The 25,464-nt window shown below is 33.4% G+C and overlaps 2 protein-coding genes across 5 annotated transcripts; both read left to right on the top strand.

Annotated features, from left to right (window-relative positions):
- The first annotated feature begins 1,003 nt into the window (after nt 1-1,003).
- LOC110688190 (E3 ubiquitin-protein ligase RHF2A-like) lies at nt 1,004-9,254 on the top strand. Of its 2 annotated transcripts, none has more exons than XM_021864902.1 (9): nt 1,004-1,306; nt 1,610-1,750; nt 1,860-1,906; nt 2,743-2,805; nt 2,898-3,006; nt 3,109-3,473; nt 3,669-3,773; nt 3,861-4,228; nt 8,899-9,254. In XM_021864902.1, the coding sequence occupies exons 1-8, from the start codon at nt 1,301-1,303 to the stop codon at nt 4,180-4,182; spliced, it is 1,158 nt and encodes a 385-aa protein (XP_021720594.1). In that variant the 5' UTR covers nt 1,004-1,300; the 3' UTR covers nt 4,183-4,228; nt 8,899-9,254. The 2 variants fall into 2 exon arrangements, with proteins under 2 accessions (XP_021720594.1, XP_021720593.1); XM_021864901.1 differs by having other exon boundaries at nt 1,005-1,306; nt 3,666-3,773.
- An 8,762-nt stretch (nt 9,255-18,016) lies between these two features.
- Nucleotides 18,017-24,063, top strand: LOC110688189 (fasciclin-like arabinogalactan protein 17). 3 transcript variants are annotated; one of them, XR_002504518.1, is made up of 4 exons: nt 18,020-19,130; nt 19,167-19,718; nt 22,824-22,942; nt 23,538-24,063. XR_002504518.1 is itself a non-coding variant. In XM_021864900.1 (2 exons), the coding sequence occupies exons 1-2, from the start codon at nt 18,368-18,370 to the stop codon at nt 22,889-22,891; spliced, it is 1,419 nt and encodes a 472-aa protein (XP_021720592.1). In that variant the 5' UTR covers nt 18,017-18,367; the 3' UTR covers nt 22,892-22,946. The 3 variants fall into 3 exon arrangements, 1 of the variants encoding a protein (XP_021720592.1); XR_002504517.1 differs by having other exon boundaries at nt 18,021-19,718; XM_021864900.1 differs by lacking the exon at nt 23,538-24,063 and having other exon boundaries at nt 18,017-19,718; nt 22,824-22,946.
- Nucleotides 24,064-25,464: the final 1,401 nt, after the last annotated feature.

Here is a 25,464-nt window from a genome sequence, read left to right as displayed (position 1 = left end):
GGTTTGACTTTTTAAGTTAACTTGTTTTGAATGGTTTTAAAGTGAGTCTTCCGCTATGTGTCTTTGATAATTGTCTTAGCCGTTTTCACAGTAGCGGTAATGTCTTAGAATTTCTTATTTCGTATTTTAAAAGAGCAAAACAAGTATTTTAAAGGAAATGAATTTCTAGGGTGTTACAGAAGAGGCGGAGAGTGCCACATGGTGTATGGACTTGATTCAGAAAGCTTTCTAATATACTCCATATAATATGGATTACTCTAAGGCATTGTTCAATTCATCTAATTATTATTAAAATAGTTATTCTCATCGAAGAGAACAACGCTTAAATTTAATATACTAACACTCTTTTTTAACTCTTTAAGAGGCTTAAAAGTTAAAACCCAAACATAGTGGAAACCAAATAAGGTAAGCATAGACAAGTTATGCACTTTATCTTTGTTGGCAATTGACACTTATGTTTGAAAAGAAGAAAAATAAACATATTTAGCAAACATGACACAAACCACCCAAGAAATAATCAATAAACATTGACAAATGAATAATTTGATGATTGTTACTCCCTCTATCCCATAATATAATTCCTGTTTTCCTATTTTGGAGATCCAAAATGTTATTCCTGTTTCTATTTTAGATAGTATATAAAGACTATTATACCCTCATTTTTTTTAATTTTATTCATTGTACTTCCTAAATTATCCTTGAATTTTCCACTTGCCTTTTACTTTTCTCCACCTTTTCTCTCTAACTTTTGTCTTGAATTGTACTTTTCACCCTTTTTATGTACTTCATTCACTTTCTTCTTTCTAACTTTTGTCTATAATTGTACCTTTCATCTTTTCTTTTATGTACTTCATCTACTTTTACCTCCTATTTTTTAAATATTGTGAAAAAACACAAACATAAAATATGTATTAGGACAGAGGGAATACATGAAACAAAATTGCCGCGTGGAAGAAGCGGAGTGAATGACCTAGCTTTGATACTCCGTGAGCTTAAAACACCGCGTTTTATTTATTTCTGTAATTATAAAAAAATGGATATTTAGAAAGAAATAAAAATAAGAAAATGAAAAGAAAAAAATGAACTAAAGTAGACTAGTCTTCCCTTTCCTCTTCCACTATTCATCCTCTCCATATTTTTCATTTCTTCCATTTTCTCTCTCCTCTCCTCTTTCTCTCTCTAGGGTTTCTATCCTTCAATCCATTTGTTTTCATCTTTTAATCTATCGATCTATTTCTGAATTTCAATTGAAGTTGCTCAATCGATTATCTTGCCCTAATTTTATCATTAATTTAAGTTGATGGAGGTAAATTTTTTAATTTGATTCATTTTTTGTATTAATTCCGAATTTTAGGGTTTATTGAGGTTTATATTAGGTTGAATTAGCTGGTTTGTGCTGTAATTGTTGTTTATGTTTTAGTTTGTTAAATTCGATCGGTTGGATTGACTTGTGTTTACTTGGATGGATAATTCGAGTTGACTCTGAGGTTATCTTAGTTGTTTATACGTGGATGTTGCGATTTAGAATCGTTGGAGAAATAATTGGATGTTTTTGTGGATTTTTTTTTGTGATTATCTGAAATTTGAGGGTTTTTTGGGGTTTTGATAGGCTCCAATGGAGGAGAACAAGAAATTGGAGGAGGCGAAATTAACGTCGGCTGCCGCGTTCGTAGAAGGTGGCATTCAAGAAGCTTGTGATGATGCTTGTAGTATTTGTCTTGAGGAGTTATGTGATAGTGATCCTTCGACGGTAATTATACATTGTGTGCTTATTCTTTGTTATTGAATTTTTCTTTGATTTGGAACCTGTGCAATGTTTTAAGCTGATTTGTGAATTAATGCTTTTTTTAAACTTGCAGGTGACGGGATGTAAGCACGAGTTTCATCTGCAGTGTATTCTCGAATGGTAATCATGCTCGGTTTTTTGTGTTTTGTAGAATCATTAGCGTTTGGTTTCAGCCTCAATTGGAATTGAGGAACAATAGAAAGTATGGCGCGGTGCTATGATATGACATGAATCATGGATTGTGCAACTATGAATTGTCTTTAAGGACTGTTATATTGGATAAAGCTTGCTCATTTTCAGACATGGGGGAGGGTTCATTAAGTTACCGGGTTCATCAAGTTATTGCATGGGTATTTGTATTACAGAGCCTAACAGTATTATTGATCAACTTGAGTAGTAACTAACTCATTTCGGGTGACTGGTGAGATTAGAAGCTTAGCTGTCCGGCTGTTCTATTACGGTCCTACATTGTTGGTATTGTCTTTGTGAAGAAATGTAGTATGAAAAATGCCAGTGGATTGTGGATTGGTGCTGCTGTTGTTTGTGAGTCGGATCTTGTGTAGCCATCTGCTTGTTTTAAGTAATCGTCCTGGAATTGCAGTATGTGGTAGCAAAGAAGTGTACTTTGAACTATGTTTTTTGGATGTGGGAAATACTTTATATTCTCTCAGCTAGGATGATAGTTTCAGTAGTTGATGTGAACAGTTTATTATGATAGCGGAACTAGTACAGCTCTTAGATTTGCAACTGTGTCTGTAAATACCTGTAATCAAGTGTGTTGGCTGGCAAAGTTATTGTGATATATGTTTCTGGTGAGGATAAATTGTGTTTTATTAGTCTTGAAAAAGCATATACAAGTAATATAAAATCTTATTCATGGAACTTGCTTTTGTTCTAGTTCAAGTGGTTGCTATAGACACTGATGTTTAGATATCTACGCCCTATATTCCTTGCAGGTGCCAGAGAAGTTCTCAGTGCCCAATGTGTTGGCAGCCTATCAGTTTGAAGGATCCTACAGGGTTTGCACTATAATCCCTTTGTCTAATTATGCTTTTGGTTTACTAGAAATTTTCTCACTACATTTTTGGTTTTAATGTTTGACTCTCTGCAGCCAAGAATTGTTAGATGCTGTAGTACAGGAGAGAAACATCAGGCTTAACCCACCGAGAAATGCAGCAATATTTCACCATCCAGCACTAGGCAATTTTGAGATACAGCATGTAAGTAGACAGCTCTTTCAACCATCTTCCTTGTTGCCAATTTTTCCTTGGGGATGGACTTTTCCTTTTACATCTCTTTACCCTCATTTACATGCATTGCAGTTGCCTGTTGGTGTTAATGATGCTGAATTGGAGGAGCGCATAATTCAGCACTTAGCTGCTGCTGCTGCTATGGGCCGTGCTCGTCATTTTGCTAGAAGAGAAGGCCATAGAGGAAGATCTTCAACTCAAGGCCGTCCACATTTTCTGGTGTTCTCTGCTCAACCTGATGGCCAGACTGGTTCTGTCTCTCTTCCTGAAGGAGGGCAGACTGAATCTACTCCAACCAGTTCAGTTGTTACGCCTTCATTGCTCAGAATTGGAGGAGAAGCATCGCCACATCTATCCTTACCCAATTATTCAAGCCACACAGACATGGTTTCTGCCTCTGGAACTAGTGCCGGTCGTGCATCACCCTCAGACAGTGGGTTAGTGCTGTGACCTTCTCCGTATACGATCATTTTGCCCACTCCCCCTCCCCCCCTCCCAACTACGCACACGCACACACAAAAATTTAAATAAGATTACAAAGGAAAAGAAAAATATATTTCACTTGTCTTTCCATTGCTATTTATTCAATCATCATATTTTAATACCTGTACTCTGTCTCATTGTCTTAGAAGTTCTCCCAGTCAATCTTCTCCAAGAAGTCAAGATAGAGCAGGTCCATCTGATCTCCAAACGTTTTCAGAAACTCTTAAGTCTCGGCTTAATGCGATGTCTTCTAGGTACTAAACATGTAAATTTTTCAGTGACCTCCAAAACTGATATATTAGTTAAACTTCTTCTTTAATAATCTTTGATCTTTTGAATAGGTACAAAGAGTCTATCTCCAAGAGTACAAGAGGGTGGAAGGAAAGATGGTTTTCCCGCAATTCTCCTATGACTGATATTGGTTCTGAAGTAAGGAGAGAAGTGAATGCTGGAATTGCAACTGTGTCTAGAATGATGGAACGTCTGGAAACTAGGGATGATGGGAGACCCAGCAATGAATCTGTATCTGACAGTTCTGAGAGCAGTCAAGCTAGAGACCCTGTTACCGAACATGGGGTTGACTCAGTTGCGTCTCCTGAAGAGAATCATTTGAGTGACAACAGGACGCAAGCACCATGTGCTGCACATTCTGGTTCTGACTGAGGATAATGTTGGCCATTGCATCAACTTATAGCGTTAGATGTTGAAGGTTAGTCTTAGAGCCCAAATCATTTCATTCACTTTGAATAACTGCTTGTAAAATCTTTGCTGCTTGATAAATTTGTGCATGGTAATGAATATATGATCATTTTGCACTCTGTAGTGTACTGTTTCCCCAAAGGAAGGGGGGGGGGAAGGAGTTGATTATTTCATTTCTGTATCATCCATGGCAAAGAGAATTGGAGGAAAAAAAAATCGTATGGTAGAGTGTACTTTTGGGAGTTGGAAAGTAGTAATATTGATTTGGGAAGAGTGGGGATTGTCTTGTTGATTGAGAGTTAATGTTTTTCTTTGAGGTGAGACTTAAGTAGTGTAAACTTCTTTCCCAAACGGTTACTTATTAAGTATGGCATATTGGGGTTTTATAACATCATATTAGGCATCACTTTTTGTTATTTTCTTCCAACTTTGTAAAGGTTTTTTGATTCCAAATCAATAAATATTGCAATATACGAATAAGTTATAAAAAAAGTCTCCTTTTATTTTTTATTTATTTATTTTACTTGTATATAATCCACCTTTCTTATGTATCTTTTTGTAAGTAAACCACCTTATGTTTTTCTTTGTGGGAGTACTGGATACCACTTTTTGAATTTCTTTTATACCAAATCACCTTTATATCATTTTTCTATTGACAAAACCACCACCTTTTGGGATTTTACAATGAAAAAGGCACCGAGTAGCATAATATTAGCCATGTAAGCTGCATATGAGATGAACTTCCCCCCCAAAATCTAATACCCTAATTTCACTCTCTTGTCTCCATAAGCTCTTTCCATTAACTTGTCTCTGCTTGCCCCCACTTTTTGGTGACAACATCTATTGAGAAGTTGGGCTGACAGCAATCTAATAGAGAAGCATTTGGGATTACTGTTGCTTATTTTATGTTTACTTCATTCCTATAAGTTATCAGTCGAGAGGGCTAGTACTTACTGGAAAGAGTACCTGTGGTAAACTGGTAAATTGGTAATAGTCAATGTCTGAATTTTCTTGCTGATCCGATCTCTCATTGGTGTATAATTCTTTTTTTTTTTTTTTTGGTAGAAGATTATTATCTGATTGGATTGGTGGAAGAACTAGAACATGAATGAAGCTGAATGTATTGGGAAAATGATAAGATTTGATTCGTTAAAAGGTTCTCGTCATCAGTGGCGGATCCAAGAATTCTAACTAGGGGTAGCATAGAATAATAAGGGAAAAAAATTAGAAAAAAAGTTATATATTATATACTAGTATTATCGTTTAATAATTAGCCTTTAAATTTTAAAAATTCATTTTGGTAGATAAATTTTCATTTCGCAAATATGGAATAAATTATATTCTAATTATCAATATGTTCATATTAAAAAGTATTCCATATGTTTAATAGTATACTTTTGTATGTATTCCTCCGTATTTACTATTCATAAGGTAAATATAAAACTATAAAATTATTTATTTAATATAAATTATTGATTTATTCATATGAAACTAAATAGTAAATATATTACTTACCAAATTAATATGTGCATTGAAAAGTGCAACAAAAATGGGAAGAATTTCATCAATAAAGGAGTTTTTAAGAATAATAAGTTACTCATTTTTTTTTTTTTTTTTATTGTTATGTTTGGATTAAATATACATTTTATAATTTAAAATTTTTAATTTAAGGTATAAATATATAAATTTTATAATTTAAAAGTTTTAAATTCTACTACTTTATAATTTTTTATAACTTAAATGAGTCTTTCAAAAAAAATAAATTATGCACAAATATAAGTAAAAGTAATTTGTTTCAATAATAAAATAAAAAAAAAATCAGAACCTAAGAGACTTGTTTTTTACTTTGTATATAACAGGTATCTTTTCTTTTAACATGGAAAGCAGCGAGATTGTTGACATTTGTTATAGCAGCCTCAAAGAGACATGTTATTTAAGATAACCGGTATCTTTGAACAACTTTTTTTTTTTTTTTTTCCTCTCAGAGGTAGCACCCTTGTGCCTTTGTGGATCCGCCACTGCTTGTGATTGTATGATGTCATATGTAGGGGGTTTTGATACTAAGGGGATGGGTATAAATATTGGAAATGGAGTGGAAAGGAAGCAAATTACGGGATGAAAGAAATCATTTAACTCTTACCTTTTCATTTATTCGGTTTAACCATGGAAAGAAATCACTTAAACCTAGCTCCTTTTCTTTTTGCTTGAGGAGGGTAAGATTAATTTTTACCTTAGCTTTTAGGGAGGTAACAAATAAGTGGAAACCATTATCCCTAGGTAATGGTAATTGTTAACCAAATCTTCTAACCAAACACTTGGTAACGGTAATGGTTTAATTGAATTCATTCCCAACCCAAAAATTGTTAGAGAAAATAAAGGGTCACAAAAATGGCTACAGCAATTATATTATCTTCTAGGCGTTATACACTTTCCCAAAAGTAATATTCCGACCTTATACCTTGAGTATGGGTTGCATGGAATTCACTTTCGAGATCCAAAGAAGAACAACAATGGTCACGCTCATTGTGAACAATGTACAATGGAAACAAAAATGCAAGATAACAAACAGATTTATTTTTGTGATGATGACAAACTGATTTATATAACTTCCAATGCCAAATGATAAGATAAAAATAATTTTTCATCTATTCATTCTTCATATGAGGAGTCTCATGTATATAGAGATAGGTGTATGTCAACCGGCATTTATCAAACAAAGCGTTGTGTAACTGCCAAACGAAAACAAGAGATATTGAAACCGAAATCGTAAGCAGTAGCGGGTGCGACATTAGTTACGAATCAGCCTACTTTATTTCTTTTCTCTTGATTTGTTGTATACTACTATCTTAATCCTATATTGTCTAAGTCATGACACCTTAACCAAATGACTTAAAATTAACATTACATGAGTATAATCAACTAAATACTCTATAATCTCCAACAAACACTCTTACCAAACATGTTCCAAGTGTAAAAAGAGATGTTAAGACGATGTAATACAAACAATATTCTTAATTTCTTTTTGGATATGCAAGGCAATTTTGGACCATCAGCTTTAAAAATTCCTTTCATTTTAATTTGTGTCACCACTAGTTTTAAGTTTGGATTATTAGGTGTCAATGCTGTGGTTCTTGTAATGGTCATGAGTCAAATTGGGATTTAATGAGTCTCATGACATTCTGTAAGTCTGTAACTCTGCACCAATTTCTTAGTCTATGACTATCTCTCTTTTATAACTAAACCAGCAAGTCTACTCTTATTGGAATGTGTTATTGACTTATTGCTCATGTTTAAATTTTTCTCTTTGGATCCAGTTGTCACAGCTCCCTTGCTGGTCTAGACCCCTCTATGCAGCTTTCTATTTTCTCAAATAAATGAGATGTTCTAAAACACCTATGCTAGCTGGGGCTTTTGGGGATTGCGATGAAGTTGGAAATCATAAGATACATACTCAAGGGGGTGTTCGTGCCTTAGGCAGGGGTGTGTGTATTTTTTTGGCAAGCCTTAAAATAGGTTGAGTAGGATCATTATCCCTTGTTTTTTCATGCAGCCTGAATGTCTGAAACTATAAGCTTTGTGGATTACAGGGTTTTTTGTTTTATAAGATTGCACATGGCTTTCCTTGAGAGGTTGTCGTGAGGTAGTTATACATAGTAAGTTTTATCAATGTTTATAAGGCTTGTAATCTAAGGAAACACATCAATTGCTCTGTAAATTGATTTTAAGGCAACCAATTTAATTATATTATTCCCCATCCACATTAGCTCAAGAGAAGAACAAATGCTAGAGTGTACCGTGAATTCAGCTTCTTTTGTTACATCAATGCCTTTGCCATGAGCTCTTCCCCTTTGTTTGAGTCATGAGTACGCTTTTCGAGATTGATTATGTTTGGGATATCCGTTCCGAAATTTTGCAGCATCTATTCAATAAATGAATTGTTATACATCCGAGACCTGACCTAATGTTTGAGTGTTGCATTTCGCATATTAGATATCCGGTTTGGTATCCAAATTTAAACCTTTGAATCTAGACCTTTGGCTCTGATATGGCTGTAAAATGGTTATGAGCATGTAATTGTTTGGTGGTTGTATCACTACCATGTACTACCCTCTCTGTCTCTATTTGTTCATCATGCTTTGGCGTTCTTATGCTCAGGAGAACAAATTGAGACAGGTAGAATTCATTGAGAACTTGATGTTCATAGTATATATAGACATAGTACATTTGTCCACATTGCTGAATATTCCACAGCCTCCAAAAATAGAAACAATGTAATACTTTGTTTATTTTAAATGTGTGGTATCTGACACAATTTGATCCTGAAATCTTGGATCTGATTATTCTGATAGAAATACTGGACTTTCATATTTTTTGATTTGAAATACGATTTCTTATGGATGATTTGATCCATGTTCAGTGACATTAGCATGTTTAGCATGTTTGATCTGACATTATGGATGATTTCTTAATGTCACTAAACATGGATGCTAAAATTCTAAAAACATGCTAAAGTTCTTGATTGAGAATGAGATTGCAATGTAATACTTTAGCATGTTTTTAGAATTTTAGTGCAACTTGTATAATCATGGTCTTATGAGTTATGACATTGTTGAGTTTTTCAATCAACAAGTGAATTCCATTATATATTAGCATGGACTGATTATTTTCTTTTTGTCTCAGATACAGTCCCTGCGCGATTGGGTGGATGCTGTGATTTTGATGCTTTTGCCTCAATAGCAGACTAGTAGGTAATTTCCGTGTATGGAAAACGTCTTTTGTAATTGTGATATGAAGAGATAATAAAAAAAATTACATAGAGATTCATCCGAGCTTGTTAAACATGGTACCTCGAGTACCTGATTGTAAATTATATGTTTGTATCTCGACCTAAATTATGGAAATATTTGCTGGCCATGCACTACTTCAGATGGCTCGTACAGGGTTGACGTACAATTCCGTGAGCATGTTTCACGCATCTTACTTGTGTGCTGGAGAGATCTCCATATCATTATTTGCGGTGCCCTCTTTCCATTGAATATATCTATAGAATTCTAGTAGCAGATCAAAAGATGACTTTTTTATGAGATTGATGATGGTCGACAAGATATTTGATTATATATTCTGTGTATTTAATGCGATTCGCAGAGTATGAAATGTTTGGTAATATGAGTTAGTGGGTCAACGTCGTTTTGATTTTTTTGATGCTTTTACTAGTGGTTGGAAGAATTTTAATAGGAGTAAAGTTAAAGCTTACGTCAGTGCCTTATTTTCCCCTACATATTGATATTTATCATGTCCAATTATATGCAGTTAATTAAGCTTGGTCCAAAGTTTATTTTGCTTGATAAAAGAATGAGAAAAGCTTAATTGTATCGTTTCTGTGTTTGGATTTTGATGAAATATACAGATAACTAGGTTTGTGATGTCTCTGTATATGATGATGCAACCATAAAATAGACAGCGTGAAATAGAAAAGGAGAAAGCAATCTTCAATCTAGATCAATACTCCTTTCGAATTTAGATTGTCGTGTTGTATGTGCACAAAGTTCTCATAAGGCAAAGTCTTTTGTGAGATGTTCTCATAATTATATCTGCTCGTATAACATTAGTACAAACAAAACAGTAGCAATAGAGGTGATCAACAATGGTCAGGCCCGATCCGACCCGGAAATAGAGTGGGTTTGGACAAGCTAAAATCAAGTTTTTAGTTAAAAGCCCGAACTCAGTCCGAAAAGCCCGTTTGGCCCGACAAGCCTGCCACTTTTGGGCGGGCTTGGGCATGACATTTGATGTTAAGGCTCGGCCCGGCCTGAATTTACGATCACCTCTAAGTAGCAACTAGCAAGTACTAACGATAATACTATGTTCACTTTAAGTTTGTACGTAGTAGTTATGAATTGCAACAGGCGATAAATGTTTGTTGGAACTAGTTCGTTGAAATTGGGACTTGAAAAGCTTAAATTTGAGCTCCAAACTTGCTATTTATATGCAGTGATGGCGTGATGTTCATAAAGTAGAACTGACAAAATATCAGAGAGATGGTGGTTCTTTGCCAGAAATGGGTTATGCTGCCATGAAAACAATCATAACATAATTCAACCAACTTGTATTTAATGGATTACCGTTGTACTTTTATTAAAATAAAATATCAAAATTTTTTAGTTTTATGTTTTTAGATTGTACTTAATCCATATTTTATCAAAAAACAAAATAGACTTTAAACTTCTTTGAGTATAATTAATCAATTATTATACTCTTATGATCTTTATATTATCTCCCTTTTTTATTATTTGCAACAAAAAAAATTCATTATTTGCATAAAAAAATTCATTTGTTGTAAATAATAAAAAATGAGACCTTAAAAATTAACCACTAAAACAATAATCTTAAAATGAGTAAGTTTATTGCGAGTTTGCTATTAGTTTAACAGTTTTACACTCATCCTTGTAAGATAATATTGAGAGCTCATGATGAATACAAAAAGTAATATGAGTAGCTATTCCTTATTTCAATATGGTCCCCAAATTGTAACACTAAAAAGTGACTTGAGCATCAACAGAATTTCTCACCTTCTAAAGTTTCAATAATTTGCATTGCTCTTAGTTTGACTTTGCTCAATAATAGTGTCGGTAGTGTACTTAGCTATGAACTCTTTTTATTAATGAAATCAATACATTTTTAATAATGTAATCAATGATCAATTTTGCAATTAGGAAATACAAGTGAAAAATGTATGGTAGCATTCTTGTCAATCCTCTGTCATACTATGCGGCATTGTATTGTGCATAATAAATGATTAAACGAGAGGCCCTAATTTCTCCTACTCTTACACGGTTGTCCGCATGCTCTCGTCTCATTTTTTGTTGTGCGCATCATGATTATAATTTATAACGAGGATTTCATTCTAAATTTCTAATATATTGTAACATATAAGACTTTACAATACTTATTATTGCCCTACAAAGATTTATAACAATGTACTTAATTGTTATAGAAGTAAAGGAACAAGAATTGAGAGACATGGGGTTATCTGTAGCTCTAGAATTTACCTATGAGCGTTTTAGTTAGGGTTATTTCAAGGAAAAAAAAAAGGGTGCTCGAACGAGTTAGGGTAGAATGGATTTTTAGTAACACACCTAAATTTGTACCTTAAGACAAGGGCATGCAAAGAACAAAAGATCCCTATTTTTACCAAACTAAAACTTCATCAATATATTAGTTTCAAAATGTCGATAAACAAACTAAATCAGTTTTGTGTTTAAATTTTAAACTCGGAAATTTGTTTTGTTTTGTTTTTTTCTTTTTTGTACTACCATTTAGGTAAATGCAAAATAGCTTGAAAGTTAGGAAGTCCATATTGACTCGGGGAAAAAAAAAAATAATCAGAATTGCTAGCATTGACAATGATTGAAACTTTGAAAGATAGGTAAGGCTCTTGAGTAAATGAGTAGGTTAATGAACTTAAAGTACTAGCTAAGGTTGCATGAAGTCCATTTAATTTACCATTAAAGTACAGCAGACCCAAAACATGTTGATAACAAAATTAAAGAAGGCTACAAAATTTCATGATATTTTTACCAAAAATAAATAAAAAAAATATATAAAATCATGATGTAATTCTAAGATGATGATGTGAATAAAATTGGATTCGAGTTCCCTTAAGTCATCAAATGAACAATAATGGGAACATAAAATATACCAAATTCAACGATCTAATAGAGGTCATGAAACATGCTTATAAAGTTATAAGTAATGAAAATTCTTCTTCTTTGTTTTGATTAAGTCAAATTAAATTATATTTTTTGAATTTTGCTGAACATGAGCTTTATTTAGCTACTTTAGTTGCAATTATAGAGTTGTTATTGAGTATAAACGACTTTTAATTAAGTTGATCTTGTTGCCCCTGTAACTTATGTTGATGTTGTTATACCCTTAGATTACATAAGATACGAATGATTTTCAATATGCACATAGTAAATGTTATGTGACATCTTACCAATAATGTAAACTTTGCTATTATGACCAAAAGTAAGTAGCAAATCACACGGGATGCTAAAGAGAACAACTATAAGTTGTCATATCATGTGGAAATCACCATATTCTTAGCAAGACAAAGTAGTTTAGCAAAAATTTTATTTCCAAAAAACCGTGTGTGCAGACAATCCTTCATCTAGCAAATTATGTTCTAATTGCTAGTAGTATTACCATGTACTCTGTATATATGACACCTAATACCATAACATATATGACACCTAATACCATAACATTATACGAAGTGTAGAGTAGAGTATATCTTATGATCTATATAACATTTACGGTATACATTATGTCAAGCTTAAGCTAATTTGATTTTCATAAATTCTATAATAAGATAAAATAAAGTTTAAAAAAAATTAAAAACATTCTACTCAACAGTAGAGATTGTAAAGCCAAAAGTTGTGATTCCAATCATTCATGTGTAATTTGCTATACATTCACGTTTTTTTCTATGGCTACTAGCCTACTATGCATTTACTAGAAATTAGGTTGTAAACAAATTAAAAAAAAAAAATTGTCGGCAGCCTTATAAAAGCATAAATAATAGACATAACTTTCTATTATAATTACTGTATAAAAGATTCATCATATCCATGTACTTAGCTTATACTCTTAGCAGAAAGAACGTGTACAATATAAAATCCAAAAAAGTGGTCATAATTTAATAAATAAAACCATTTATAATCTTTGGTTAATTGTTAGTTTGTACGTAAAAAGATGCTCCTAACCCAATCATTTTACAATCTTTCTTCACCTTTAATTTCTTTTTGTTTTTTTTTTTAATAATTTATTTTAACTATACTTTTTGTGGAATTGACTTGCTTTTTGTTAATTGGAAAATGCGAAACGACCATGTAAACCACCATTCCACCAAGAACATAAAATTAAAATTAATTTAGAAAATATGATTATTTCAGGAGCTGTCTTTAATAGTGACACGTGACAAAAACTGACAATATAACTAATATGATTATTATGGCCCACCTTAAGCAATTAGATCATTTTAATATATGGACCCATTTGCTAAAAAATGATTAATAGAATTCATTAACTATGAAATACTTGTAGCACTTATATTAGTATAACAGTTTTCTTTGGTAGGTAATTAAGAAAGGACAAAAAAAGTACTCATCTATAAGAATCTCACACGAGTTAATTGCACGATTCGTCATTTGAGTGTAGGAGAAACCGAGAAGGGTAAAGAATTAAAGATGCAATTATCATTTCAAGTTGTTACTAATTGAGATGAAATCCTAACCTTGAACTTGAATGATGCAATTCTTATCATTAGACGAAGCTTAACTTAAGCTCGATGCATAGTATAGCAATTAACAAAGGAAGAAATAATAGAAGTATTTGGTGAATGCACCGACAGAAGCCTTCACATAAATTTGTAACTCTCTGAGTTAAGGGGCTACCCCCGAGAACATATAGTGCCCACCTAACTTTTTATAATAACAACCATTTGGGGCCTTTTTCATTCTTTTTCCTATAAGAAATTATTTTTTTGATTTATTTTATTTTTTTTTATTTTTTTAAGGAAATTAGTGATATTGCTAGGAAAAGAGAAGGGTACAAAGAGGAATTGTGACCTAATAGTCGTATAAACTATGGTCGTATCAAAAATTTAGAATGAGATTTGGCCTTGACCATTAGGCGTGAGGTTGAGTATTTACTAGTAGTTGTACATACAACATACCCTATATTTAAAATTTGGTTGTTAGGTTCAATGCTTATTACGACCGATAATTGCGTATTATGAATTGGTATTGGGTATGAGGTTAAAACTAGTAGTTGATACCATATTTCTTAATTCAGTTGTTGGATTTTAATAGTAATAAAGGATGTTGAGTATTAAATTAAGAATCTAGTGTGAAGTTATTTGGCTACTAGCTAGCTAGCTTATTTTTGGCTTTTGTTAGGGTTCATTGCTTGTCATAAGCGAATGAACTCTCTTTTATTCATCATGTCGATTTAACATAAAACTGTTGTGGAGTAACGATTAATAACCTACTATACAATTCCTTGCTTATTTAGTATATAATTGAAAATACACACTTGATAGAGTTCTAATTAACGAAAGAGTGCTTACATTCTATTGCTTCGAAATGATTTCACTATATCTAGTGTTTGAGATTAGCTTAAACCAATTGTGTTGCCAAAATGTCATTAAACCCCTTGTTTTACATTTGATGACTATTTAAGAGGGGAGTTGTATTGCTATTAAATATAATCAATGTACGTGAAGCAAATTTTGCAAATTATGCGTTGATGTAACATTGTAACTTGCCATTCGTCGTTGAGATTGAGTGAAGTCATTGTGCTATTATGGTTGTTGTGATGTTACATAGAATGGTTAATGGTAGGGGAGGGGTATCGCCATCGAAGAATAAATAATGTGTATCAATGCAATCAATAAAGAATATAATATGGTTGCATTGATTATGTTACTTCTTAGGTTCACTCTTTGTACAATATAATGTATGAAGTAATTAAATTTTGGTGCACTGCTGGTAACGTTTCTATTGTCTACTAAAGAATTCGAGTTTTAACCTATCGTTACAAAGACATTACTTGAGTTTAAATCTTCAATTTAATGTTGGTGAAAAAAATCTACTTGAGCTTTGGCTCACTGACTTATTTGCATCTCCCTGACTCCCTCCAATTTTGTAAGTGAATAATTTTTGCTTAAATTAATTCTTCGAAATTTACTAACTTTAATATAAGTGGACGGAGGTAAACAAAGCCTTGACATTTGGCTGGTATAACTTTGCATTTTTTTTTAAGCAATGCCATTTCGAAAAGCCATTTACAATAAAGGGCAAAAAAATGATTAATCCAATGTTTAATGGACTACTTGTAGCTTGTTTGTGCTAATGTAATAAGCATTATACATAAAGTATCAAAGTATGTACGATTCAACCATTAAACAATCTAAACATAATCTAGTTTAATTCCAATAAATAATCTCTCCAAAACTTAATGTAGACCAAACCGCAAAATTAGTAAATGTTATACGAAAAAGTAAGAGAGAAATGTAAAAATACAAAATTGTCCATGTAATGTAAAGATAAAATAAAAAGTAAGTGTGAAAAAGTAAGGGTATGTTGGGTATTTGCAGTGTGAACATAGATATTTTTTGTCCTAAAATAGAAGTGATGCAATATTTGTGAAACTTTCCTAAAAGGCAAGTGATGTGATATTAAAAGAACGGAGGAAGTAATTTGTACCAACTAATATGGTTTTTTTTTTTTTTTGAAGGCAATATGATAATTATTTAATCTAATAAATTGATTTAATATTAATATTATAATTATGAATATCAATATATATTATTAAAACTCATGGCAAGACAATGTTGTTTTGTCAGGTTTCACCAATTTTGCCATTTGGCATATGATGTGTCGCCAAATCATTAATGATTGAAAAACTCCATGCATTAACCTCCATGTAGTAATGTTTAGTTTAATTGATAAACTCTTCATATGCATAATAATTTCCCTTGGAATGTAACTCCTTAATAATTATACAATAACAAAGTTTGTAAGAAATTAAATATTACTCCATTTTTATTGTGTGCATTAATTCATAAAATTGTAATTATAGAGAAAAAGATTTTTGTGCATTATGAAGTAGTATATATTTTGACATCAAATTTATAAAGATTTGATTTACTTATCTATTTATTTTTTCTTTTTAACAACGAGTTGATTTTAATGCAAAAAAAATATTCTTATAGTCAAACCAGCTCATACAAACAACAAACTACTTAAGCTATCATCTTAAAAAAAAAACCAAAAAACCCACCACTTAAGCTCTCAGTGACAAACAATCCAAAATATATATAGTTCGATTAAAGTAATAAATTTATAATGACCCGGGGCACTGCCCGGGTCAATAGTTAGTTTAATCTAATAAATTGATTTAATATTAATATGGATTCTTATTGGTTAAAAAACACTCAAATTACTTGCTATACGCCTTGCGGTTTAGCCTTGGTCTTTAAGGTTCTGATAAAACGTGTCACCTAAAGTTGGGTTCATTATGCATAATTTAATCAATGAGGATAATGAAAAAATATGTCACACTAATGAAAAAGGTAATAAAGCTACGTTTTTGGGTGTCGCTTAACAATAAACCATGCATGGTTAAAGAACAATGCACCTTTCGTTTTTTGGCCAAAAAAAACTACACCTATCATTGGTCACTAAATTTCTTTTTGCATGTCTAATCGAAAACTTTAGCTAAGAGAATTATTGATTTATGTAAGAGAAAATATTAGGAGAGATTTTGTTGATTTTGTTTCGATAAGTAGCTATATATAATATGAGTTATATCATGCTTGGTAGAAAATAAGTATGGTATGCTACTGTACACAAGTTGACACCTATCAAAACATTGAGCGGGTACTTATTAATTGACCGAATAATCCCTAATCGAGTAACCTCGGTCACACTGTATATCACATATAAAAATATATGTATATATAATTACGCGCATTAAAAATTACTCGTATCTGAAAAGAGACAAACGAGACAAATATTAATAAACGGGAAAAGTAATATTTATTTTTCCAAACTCGAGAGAGAGACAATTGACGGAGACGGACGGCCTTCCGGCAGAAAATACGTCGTCTTCAAAGCAATGCCGTTTATCAGAAGTGCTTCGTGAAGTAATAAAGAGTAATTTTATAAATTCATGTATGTTATGTTAAATTTATAGGTATTTCTGGTTTTGGTTTAATACATTAATTTAATAAAATAGTTGCGGTGGGCTTATTAATCGAAGACATAGACAGCTCATCTTCAAGTTCACAAAGACATCACAGGTACGACAGCGTTTTGGCGGGCCCGCATGTGATATTCTTTGTACGGCTTATATTTTGTTTTAACCATCATCGGCTTGGCTCGGCTTGAGCCGTTTTAGCCGTGTACTATTTCTAGCTCACAAGTCACAACACAACTCTCTAAAACTCAACGCAAAGCTAAAGGACAAAAAAGGGTACCATACAAAAGGAGGGTTTGGTAATAGGTTTATGAAGCAAAGAACCTTGCTCATTATATTATTCAACAATAATTAAGAACATTTTTTTATTATTATTTTTTTTTAATATGTGATTAGTTTTTTTTTTTATATTAATTGACACGCTTTGACTTTTATCACTATTTATTTAAGATATCCTAATTTATTTTGGTAATTTATTGTAGTAAAGAAAAAAAATAATATATTGGATTTTGATAGATTGATCAAAACACGCATTTTATAACCTGTACTTCGTAGAAAGTGCATGATTTATCTACTATATATCTATAATTGTGCCATATTGTGTAATTTGTTTGCTACTCCTACTTCTTAAAGTGGGTCGCTCCACCTAAATGTAATGCATGATAGGTCGAAACAAAATATTAAAAAAAATTAACACAAAGAAGATCAAGCTTGAAGTCTTTACATAAAAAGATAAATAAACACAATTTTTATTTATTTATATTTTTTATAAAAAAGGGTTCACAAGTAGTTTTATCTTTACCACAAAGTAAAGATAATAGAAAAAAGAGATTGACTTGAAGAAATAGCAAGCAACACAATGCCTCACAACTGTCTGCTTCTCTTTCTATTCTAACTAAAATAAACTCTCCACTACTCACCACATGGACATTTCAGGGACACCCTCTAACTCAACAACAACACTAACAACTTGCCCAATCCAGCTGAGCTCGGCTCGACTCGTCTCGCCTTATCGGCTCAGCTTTCACTTTTACAAACTCAGCTTGTTGTGTGGACCCCACATCCAGGCTGTCAGAACCTTCTTGTTGAACTTCCAATTTTACCCTTCAAAAAAACTTTCACATTACCCCTATGACAGTCCAATACCTCTCTCCACGTCACCATCCTTTTCTTTCATTTCCCTCACAAAACTAAACTGAGCCGACACTCTTCCACCAAACCATAGTTACTCACTCTCTCTCTCTCCTCCCCCTCCCCTTTTCTTCTCCCCCTTCATCTTCTTCAATCTCCAATTTATTTTTCTCAGAAATTAATTTGACCAGAATAAATAATATAACAGAGATCCACCCACATTTTCGATCTTCACCATTGTTTGAACCTTGCTGAAATGGGTAGCCTTAATTTTAATGGCTGCCTTCTAATTTTCTCTCTCCTCTTCTTCTCCTCACTTTCTACCGCATTGCCTGCTCGTCCTGCTAAATCGACTTCTTCATCGTCAACAAATTCTAATTCGGCTGTTCAAATCAACTCGAACTCGGTTCTTGTTGCTTTGCTCGACTCGCATTATACTGAGCTAGCTGAGTTGGTTGAGAAGGCTCTTCTTCTTCAGAAGCTTGAGGATGTTGTGGGTAAACAAAATGTAACCATCTTCGCACCGAGAAATGAGGCTTTGGAACGCGAGTTAGACCCTGAGTTCAAGCGGTTCTTACTCGAACCCGGGAATCTTCGCTCTCTTCAGACTCTTCTACTGTTTCATGTTATTCCAGCTCGAGTTAACTCTGAGGGTTGGCCGAGTCATGACTCCAATGGACGCCATCACTTGACTCTTTCCAATGACAAGGTCCATTTGCATCAGAACAAGAAATCTGGGTTTAAAACCGTGGATCTAGCCAAGGTTATTCGGCCCAATGATATTGTGCGGCCTGATGGTGTGATCCATGGGATTGAGCGTCTCCTAGTCCCGCAGTCGGTGCTGGAGGACTTCAATCGGCGCCGCAACTTGAGGTCGATTTCGGCGGTGATTCCGCAGGGAGCGCCGGTGGTGGACCCGCGGACTAATAAGCTGGTGAGGAAGAGTAAGAAGTCCGCGGGTCCCCCACCACCACCTGGCGCCCCGCCGGCACTCCCCATCTATGCCGCGATGGCGCCAGGCCCCAGCCTGGCCCCGGCGCCCGCACCGGGGCCAGGTGGGTCTCACCACCATTTCAACGGTGAAGCTCAAGTGAAGGATTTCATCACTACACTAGTACACTACGGAGGGTACAATGAGCTAGCTGACATCCTCGTCAACCTCACCTCCCTCGCCACTGAGATGGGACGATTAGTTTCAGAAGGATATGTAATTACAGTATTAGCCCCCAACGACGAGGCGATGGCGAAGCTAACCACTGACCAATTATCCGAGCCCGGGGCGCCGGAGCAGATCATGTACTACCATATAATACCGGAATACCAAACGGAAGAAAGTATGTACAATGCAGTAAGAAGATTTGGTAAGATTAAGTATGACACTTTGAGGTTGCCTCATAAGATGACCGCCGAAGAGGCGGACGGGTCGGTCAAATTCGGGCAAGGAGAAGGTTCCGCCTATTTATTTGACCCGGATATTTATACAGATGGTAGGATCTCTGTTCAAGGGATTGATGGAGTGTTGTTTCCTTTGGAAGAAAAAGATGATAAAAGTGATTCTCTTCAAAAATCTACTCGTGTTACTAAAGTTGTCTCCAAAACAAGAAGAGGTAATTTCTTTCATTTAATTTACCATTTATTTGATTAGTTTGTTAATTAGGTAATTGGCTGATTTTTATTAGGAATTTCTTGATTATTATGTGTGATTATTTTTTTAATGGAAAAATTAATTAGGTGTAAGATTACTGTTTAGATTGGCTATAATTACTAGTAAAACCGAATATATCCATGACATTTCATCAAAAAGAGTATGCATACGTTAGCTAATAATGTTTTTGGTTATACAGGTATATATACAGAGTATATTTTTGTAGCAAAGATTTAATTAATTTGTCTTGTTAGATATGAATTGAATTTTGATCATAATATAATGGATATAAGTGACGTGAGAATCTTTAATTAGATACAAGGTCTTAGGATTTTGTTTTGCTTTATCTTTGAATAAACCAAGTGATTGCTTAGGAAGTGTAAATCCGAGGATAACCGCGACTTTAAGGTAATTCGTATGAAAAATCTATTCATGTTCATTTGATGACCAAAAATTCAAGGCAAAGTAACGGGCCTTATGGATTTTAGGTTGGATTGTTCTGGAAAGTGGTGGGCATTTGTGAATGGAAAGTGAAGTTCCCTTAGTTGGGAGGCAATGAACATGAGGAAAAAGAGAATGCGTGTAATAAAAAGAGGATGGTGGTTCAAAGATTGTTCTTTTCATCTTTTGGGTTAGGATGATCTTTTAGGAAGTGAGAAGTGTAGTATTATTTTCCATGAAACAGATAATTCCAGTTTTAAATCTTTCATCGGCGACCTAAATTACACGTATACTAGTAGAGTGGGATTTAGATTAATAAGCTCAACTTTTTGCACATGCATTGGTGTTACTCATCTTGTTTTATCATCGGAGTTGGACAGAGATTGGTGAAAGGAAGTGGGCATATAAGCCAAGAGGAAATCTGCTGATGTTATTTTTGATGTATTCTTTCTTGATAATAGACGAGATTATAATTTTGCACAATGTTTTTCTGTACGTAGGCTTACACTAGGTGTTACTTGTATTGAAAATGTGGCAAACGGTGTTGATGTTTAATAATGTCTTAGATCGTTGGATTAGCGAGAAAAGCGTACTTGGATGGCTAGAATTAGGCTATTAAGAAAGATTGTTTTCTCACTGACAATTGTGGCCTTGTGGGTAAGTGGTGGTTTGATGGAGCATAAGAGGAGGAAAGGACACAAGTTCTGATGGAGACTTGTTAAAAACATTAATCTTTAAAGTCTAATGGGAGTAATATGATTGATGGAGAATTTTAATTATTCTTTCTTCGTTGGTGTTAAAATTGATAATACTGATTGCGATTTAACTCTGTCAAGATCTACTGCTCCCGTTTTGGTACAAATAAATTTAGTCCTAAAATGCTTTTTTTTGAGTAAATCGTCTTTGGAATTTTTAATATAGATCGAGAGAAGTTGAAGGAAAGTGTTACTCCCCCATTTCATAATACTCCATAAAAGACAACAGTATTCAAGATGAACACTCTTATTACACGTTGATAAAAATCTATAAGAACATTATGTGTACGTTGTATTATGGGGAAAAAAAAACATTGTCTGGGAACCTAAGGTACCATCATACTGGAAAATGATATTAAAGATTACCTAGAATGACTCTTTTCACATGTTTTGATTTAGTCATCCTTGACTGAGTCATTAGGAATTGAGTGGGATTTACAATATTTTAAGATTTCTTTGTTTTCATATTTTCTTAATGAAGTCTGAAGTTAGATAAGTTCATTAATTTAATAACTTTGATAGTATCAATTATACTCCGTATGACTTAATGATATCCATGTATTAGAAGTTCATGAAGTATGAATTTTATGTACTTAAGTGAGTGAGAGAGTGTGATGCTTGACAGTTGTTGGTTGCCCCAAACTCTTCTTAGGAAAATGATGGATCATTAGTGGGGAAAGAGCAGACTGGCAGTGACATTGACTCAATACAAAGATTAAGCATTAGTCTTATAGGGTGTACTAATTATTGAGATGGCTCGACACCGTGTTAACCAGAATTGGTCAGCATTTACTTTTAGCTATTGATTAAATTTTTATCCTAGAATTTTCGAGGTGAAATAATAATTTGGTTAGTAATAAGTCAATATTATCCTCGTGTTAAAGTGATACTCTTAATAGCTCTTTCACCCATTAGTTTTTGTAGAACTCTAGCAAAGTTATGAAGGTCCCTACCATTACTTCACATCGCACACATGTGTGGGCTTGAACTTTAAGGGTAACCTTTATGTGGCCCTGCAATTATTACTTGTATCCTGAAGTTGCTAATTTGGTGCTGCTTCTGCCGCTGTGTGCCATAAGTGATGCTTTCTGTGGAAAAGTACTTCCCGGTGCACCGTGTTGACTTTGTATTGCTAAGAAATTGCAGGGCATGAGTTAGATTGTTGAGAGTAAAACACAAGGATGTCAATTAGTTTGCTTGTGAAGCAGCCGCAGAGTCAATTTAGTAATTTAGTACTAATTGAGAAAACAGCTAAAAAAATTCCAGCTGTTGCTTTGATGATGACGTCTTGTCCTTATAGAATACAACTCTCTTTTAAGTGTTTTCAGACCATATTACTAATTTTTGTATGTTTACACCTTATAGTGATATGTATATATTATTATAAAAGGAACTTTGGAGTAATATTGTGAAGACATATTCTTTGACTCCATTTAGTTTGTACTCATCTGTAAGTAAACTTTTAGTCCAGATAGAGGGGAATTCTTTCATGTGACACACCTTACAGAGAGTGGATTTAGTTATCAAATTCAACATTGTTACCTCCACTCGTATTTGGCTGTGGCGTTGCTAATTCAAGTCACTCTAAAATGAAAATATATCCGAACGGAGGGGATATATGTATGTTTAGTCCTAGTCTGTGAACTGACAATAATGACAATTATTATTTCAGGAGATATTTTGTCACTAGTTGTATACAGAATGAGATTCTATATGCCTTAATTTGTGTGTTGAATATTACGTATCATGTTCTAGGATAAAGGGATGAATTTTAGAATCCTATACTGTGTACCTAATTGATTTTTCATCGAGTGCAGTTTTATGCTATGTTTGCTGTTGTGTCTTAACAAATTTACATGGTTATGTAACAGGGTTATTGATGCAATCAACATGTTGGGTGCTTGGCTCCGTGGGACAGCGCTTGAATGCTTGCCAATGAGCGAACACGCCGTCTCGAGGGTGACAGTTAGGCATCACAAGAAACCACAAGGTTTCACCTCAAAATCTTGGCTCTTTACTTTTTGATAAACCCTCACATTACATGTTTTGTTTCTTTCCAACCCAATTATTTTATTGATTTCATTATTATTCTCATATCATTAGACTTTTCAACCTTTATTTCATATTATTGGCCTTCTTTTAGGGAAATGCTTTGCCTTTATGTTAATGGAGTTCAAAAGATTGGTTTCAGAATTTGCTTTAATATGAAGGCAATGCTTAAGCTTCCCTTTCTTCTACCTAAAATTTTCCTTTAATCTTTAAGAGAGTGGGTGGTGATGATAATGAAATATTTCTTCATTTGTGAGTCTTTCTTAATTTGGTACTAGATATTAAGCATAGTATGAATATAAAGGAATAAAACAAAGTATACACACATGATTTGCATTTAGTGCTCACCTTTTGAAAGCTTGTCTCCAACAACTCACCATCAATATTTCCATTATTATTCTTTCTTTTGTAAGTAATTTGTAAGTTCTAGTTTTAGAAGACGGTCTCACACTAATTTGTCATGATACCTTAAAAGTTATTGTAACACGGTCCATAAAAACGCTCTATTAATTTTTTTATTCGATTTTTTTTGGCAGATGTAAAATTGGTGACAAGTGAACAGCTTCAGATGACTGCCTTTAGAGAGTGATGTTAATACAGTTTTCCTTTTTTATTTTTTTAATTTTTTTTTTACAATATATTCAAGGGTTAAAAAGACCATGTTTGGGGAGCCAAGGTCAGGAGGTGTGCAATATTATTTCTTACCACTATCATCAAGATTCCTGCATAGCTCCCCCACAGGAGAGAAAGAAGCTGCTGTAGTTATAAATATATACAGTAAAATTATGTTAAGATTAAAAAAAAAAAAAACTGTAATTTTTTTTTTTTTTTTTACTTTTTAATTTTTGTTATTTGTTGGTGATGGTGAAAGGTGTCGGTGGTGGTGGTGGGGGGATATTAGTTTTGTGTGATGGGGTGGAGTTGGTGGGGGCCAAAGGTGATATTCACATTCAGCAACTTTGGACCCCACTCCCCTTCTTAATAAACAAATTTGGAAAACACCCAGATAATAGTTTGTGCATTTCAATAATAATACTTAAATTCATTCTTTTGTGTTCATAATACTATTATTATCATTTTTTTTGTACCTGCTTAAGAATCCTTTATTATATACTTGTATTAGTTATTTATATACTTGTACTTACTTCCTCTTATTTATCGATTAGAAACAATCCTCTATTTTGAAGGGTGCAACATTGTGTGTGTTCTATTCACCTAGAAAGGTGGTATTTTTGTTAATTAGATCTTGGTGCGATCTATTCACCTTACAAAAAATCAAATTTCTGATCTAATCAGGATTGATTAAGTCTAATATGTTCGGTTTAGATAAAAAGAAAGCGCGAAATTCCATGTATGGCTACCAAAGGATCACTTAATCTAAGCCTTTTTGTATGTAATTAGAGGGTATATTAAGTTTGGGTTGTTTGGGCGGCCGGAAGGTCATATGTCGTTGTCCTAGCATGAAATATTGTAAACAGAAATATAAAAATGGTGATTAGATTCTTTTGACCTGGTAGCTTGTTACGGCGCAAATGAACAGCTAAATATCATTATCTTACTAATAACCACTTTTATTTTTATGTTAAACTAACCGTTGAATGATTGGATCTGGGTCTGCTATTTAAAAGACCAGAACCTTCATTGAAGCCCTTAACTTAAGGCATCCTAACTATTGTTCCATTATTTTGTAATCTGTTGCAACATTACATAAACCCAATTGCTCTAAATTTTTAATCCCTTTATTACGTAATCTTAGTTGTTACTTTAGAAAGGTTTCATTGTTTTATTAACAAGCAACATTACACCAAATAGCAAGTTCAAATTCCAAGCAACTCGCATCCTAGTATCCTACTACTCTGTATAGTTCTAATTTGTACATGGTCACGAAAACTTTTTTACTCTCTGTTTTTCTGAGTTCTAATCCCAATTATTGTGGAAAAAAAAGAAAAAAGGTAGAAGTGAGGACGATGCATAACCAACTAAACTTTACTAAAACGGTAAATTTTATAATAGAAAAGGGAAGACAAGAGCAAAAGGCCAATGTAAATATGGCACGAGTTTGGAATGCCATGCCTTTCGGCTGGTAGAGAGCATAACCAAATTCCTATGAACCGTCCAACCAAAAAAAATGGTTCCAACAAACCTCTCCATGTGCACCACCAATTAGATGGTGGATGCCCTGCCTTGTCCTTATTAATGTGGGCTTCTTTGTAATTCTTTTGCTTATACATTAAAACTCTTATTCCTTAATTAATCAACAATCATATCAAGTACAACTATCATGGGAATTTGGGAATCTAGCATTATTTTTAGTCTTGTCTATAACAGGAAACACTCCTATAATGTAACAAGATTTTTTTTACTTAATCTCCATTTTTTTGAAAATAAAAATCATCTTAAATAATTTAACATGCTGTCTTTTTTACCTTGTATATAACTCAAGTTGGTTGAATGAAATCAAGT

The sequence above is a fragment of the Chenopodium quinoa genome, unplaced genomic scaffold (assembly GCF_001683475.1).
Source record: "Chenopodium quinoa cultivar QQ74 unplaced genomic scaffold, ASM168347v1, whole genome shotgun sequence".
Taxonomy (NCBI): Eukaryota; Viridiplantae; Streptophyta; class Magnoliopsida; order Caryophyllales; family Amaranthaceae; genus Chenopodium; species Chenopodium quinoa.
The sequence above is the reverse complement of the archived record's forward strand: the minus strand, read 5'-3'. Positions and strand labels throughout refer to the sequence as shown.

Excerpts from the sequence above, each read along its gene's own strand:
- LOC110688190 (XM_021864901.1), top strand. Across the intron at positions 1,907-2,742 it reads CTGCAGTGTATTCTCGAATG|GTGCCAGAGAAGTTCTCAGT; the intron begins GTAATCATGCTC and ends TATTCCTTGCAG. Across the intron at positions 3,474-3,665 it reads GCATCACCCTCAGACAGTGG|AAGTTCTCCCAGTCAATCTT; the intron begins GTTAGTGCTGTG and ends TCATTGTCTTAG.
- LOC110688189 (XM_021864900.1), top strand. The coding sequence starts at position 18,368 with ATGGGTAGCCTTAATTTTAATGGCTGCCTTCTAATTTTCTCTCTCCTC. Across the intron at positions 19,719-22,823 it reads TGTCTCCAAAACAAGAAGAG|GGTTATTGATGCAATCAACA; the intron begins GTAATTTCTTTC and ends GTTATGTAACAG.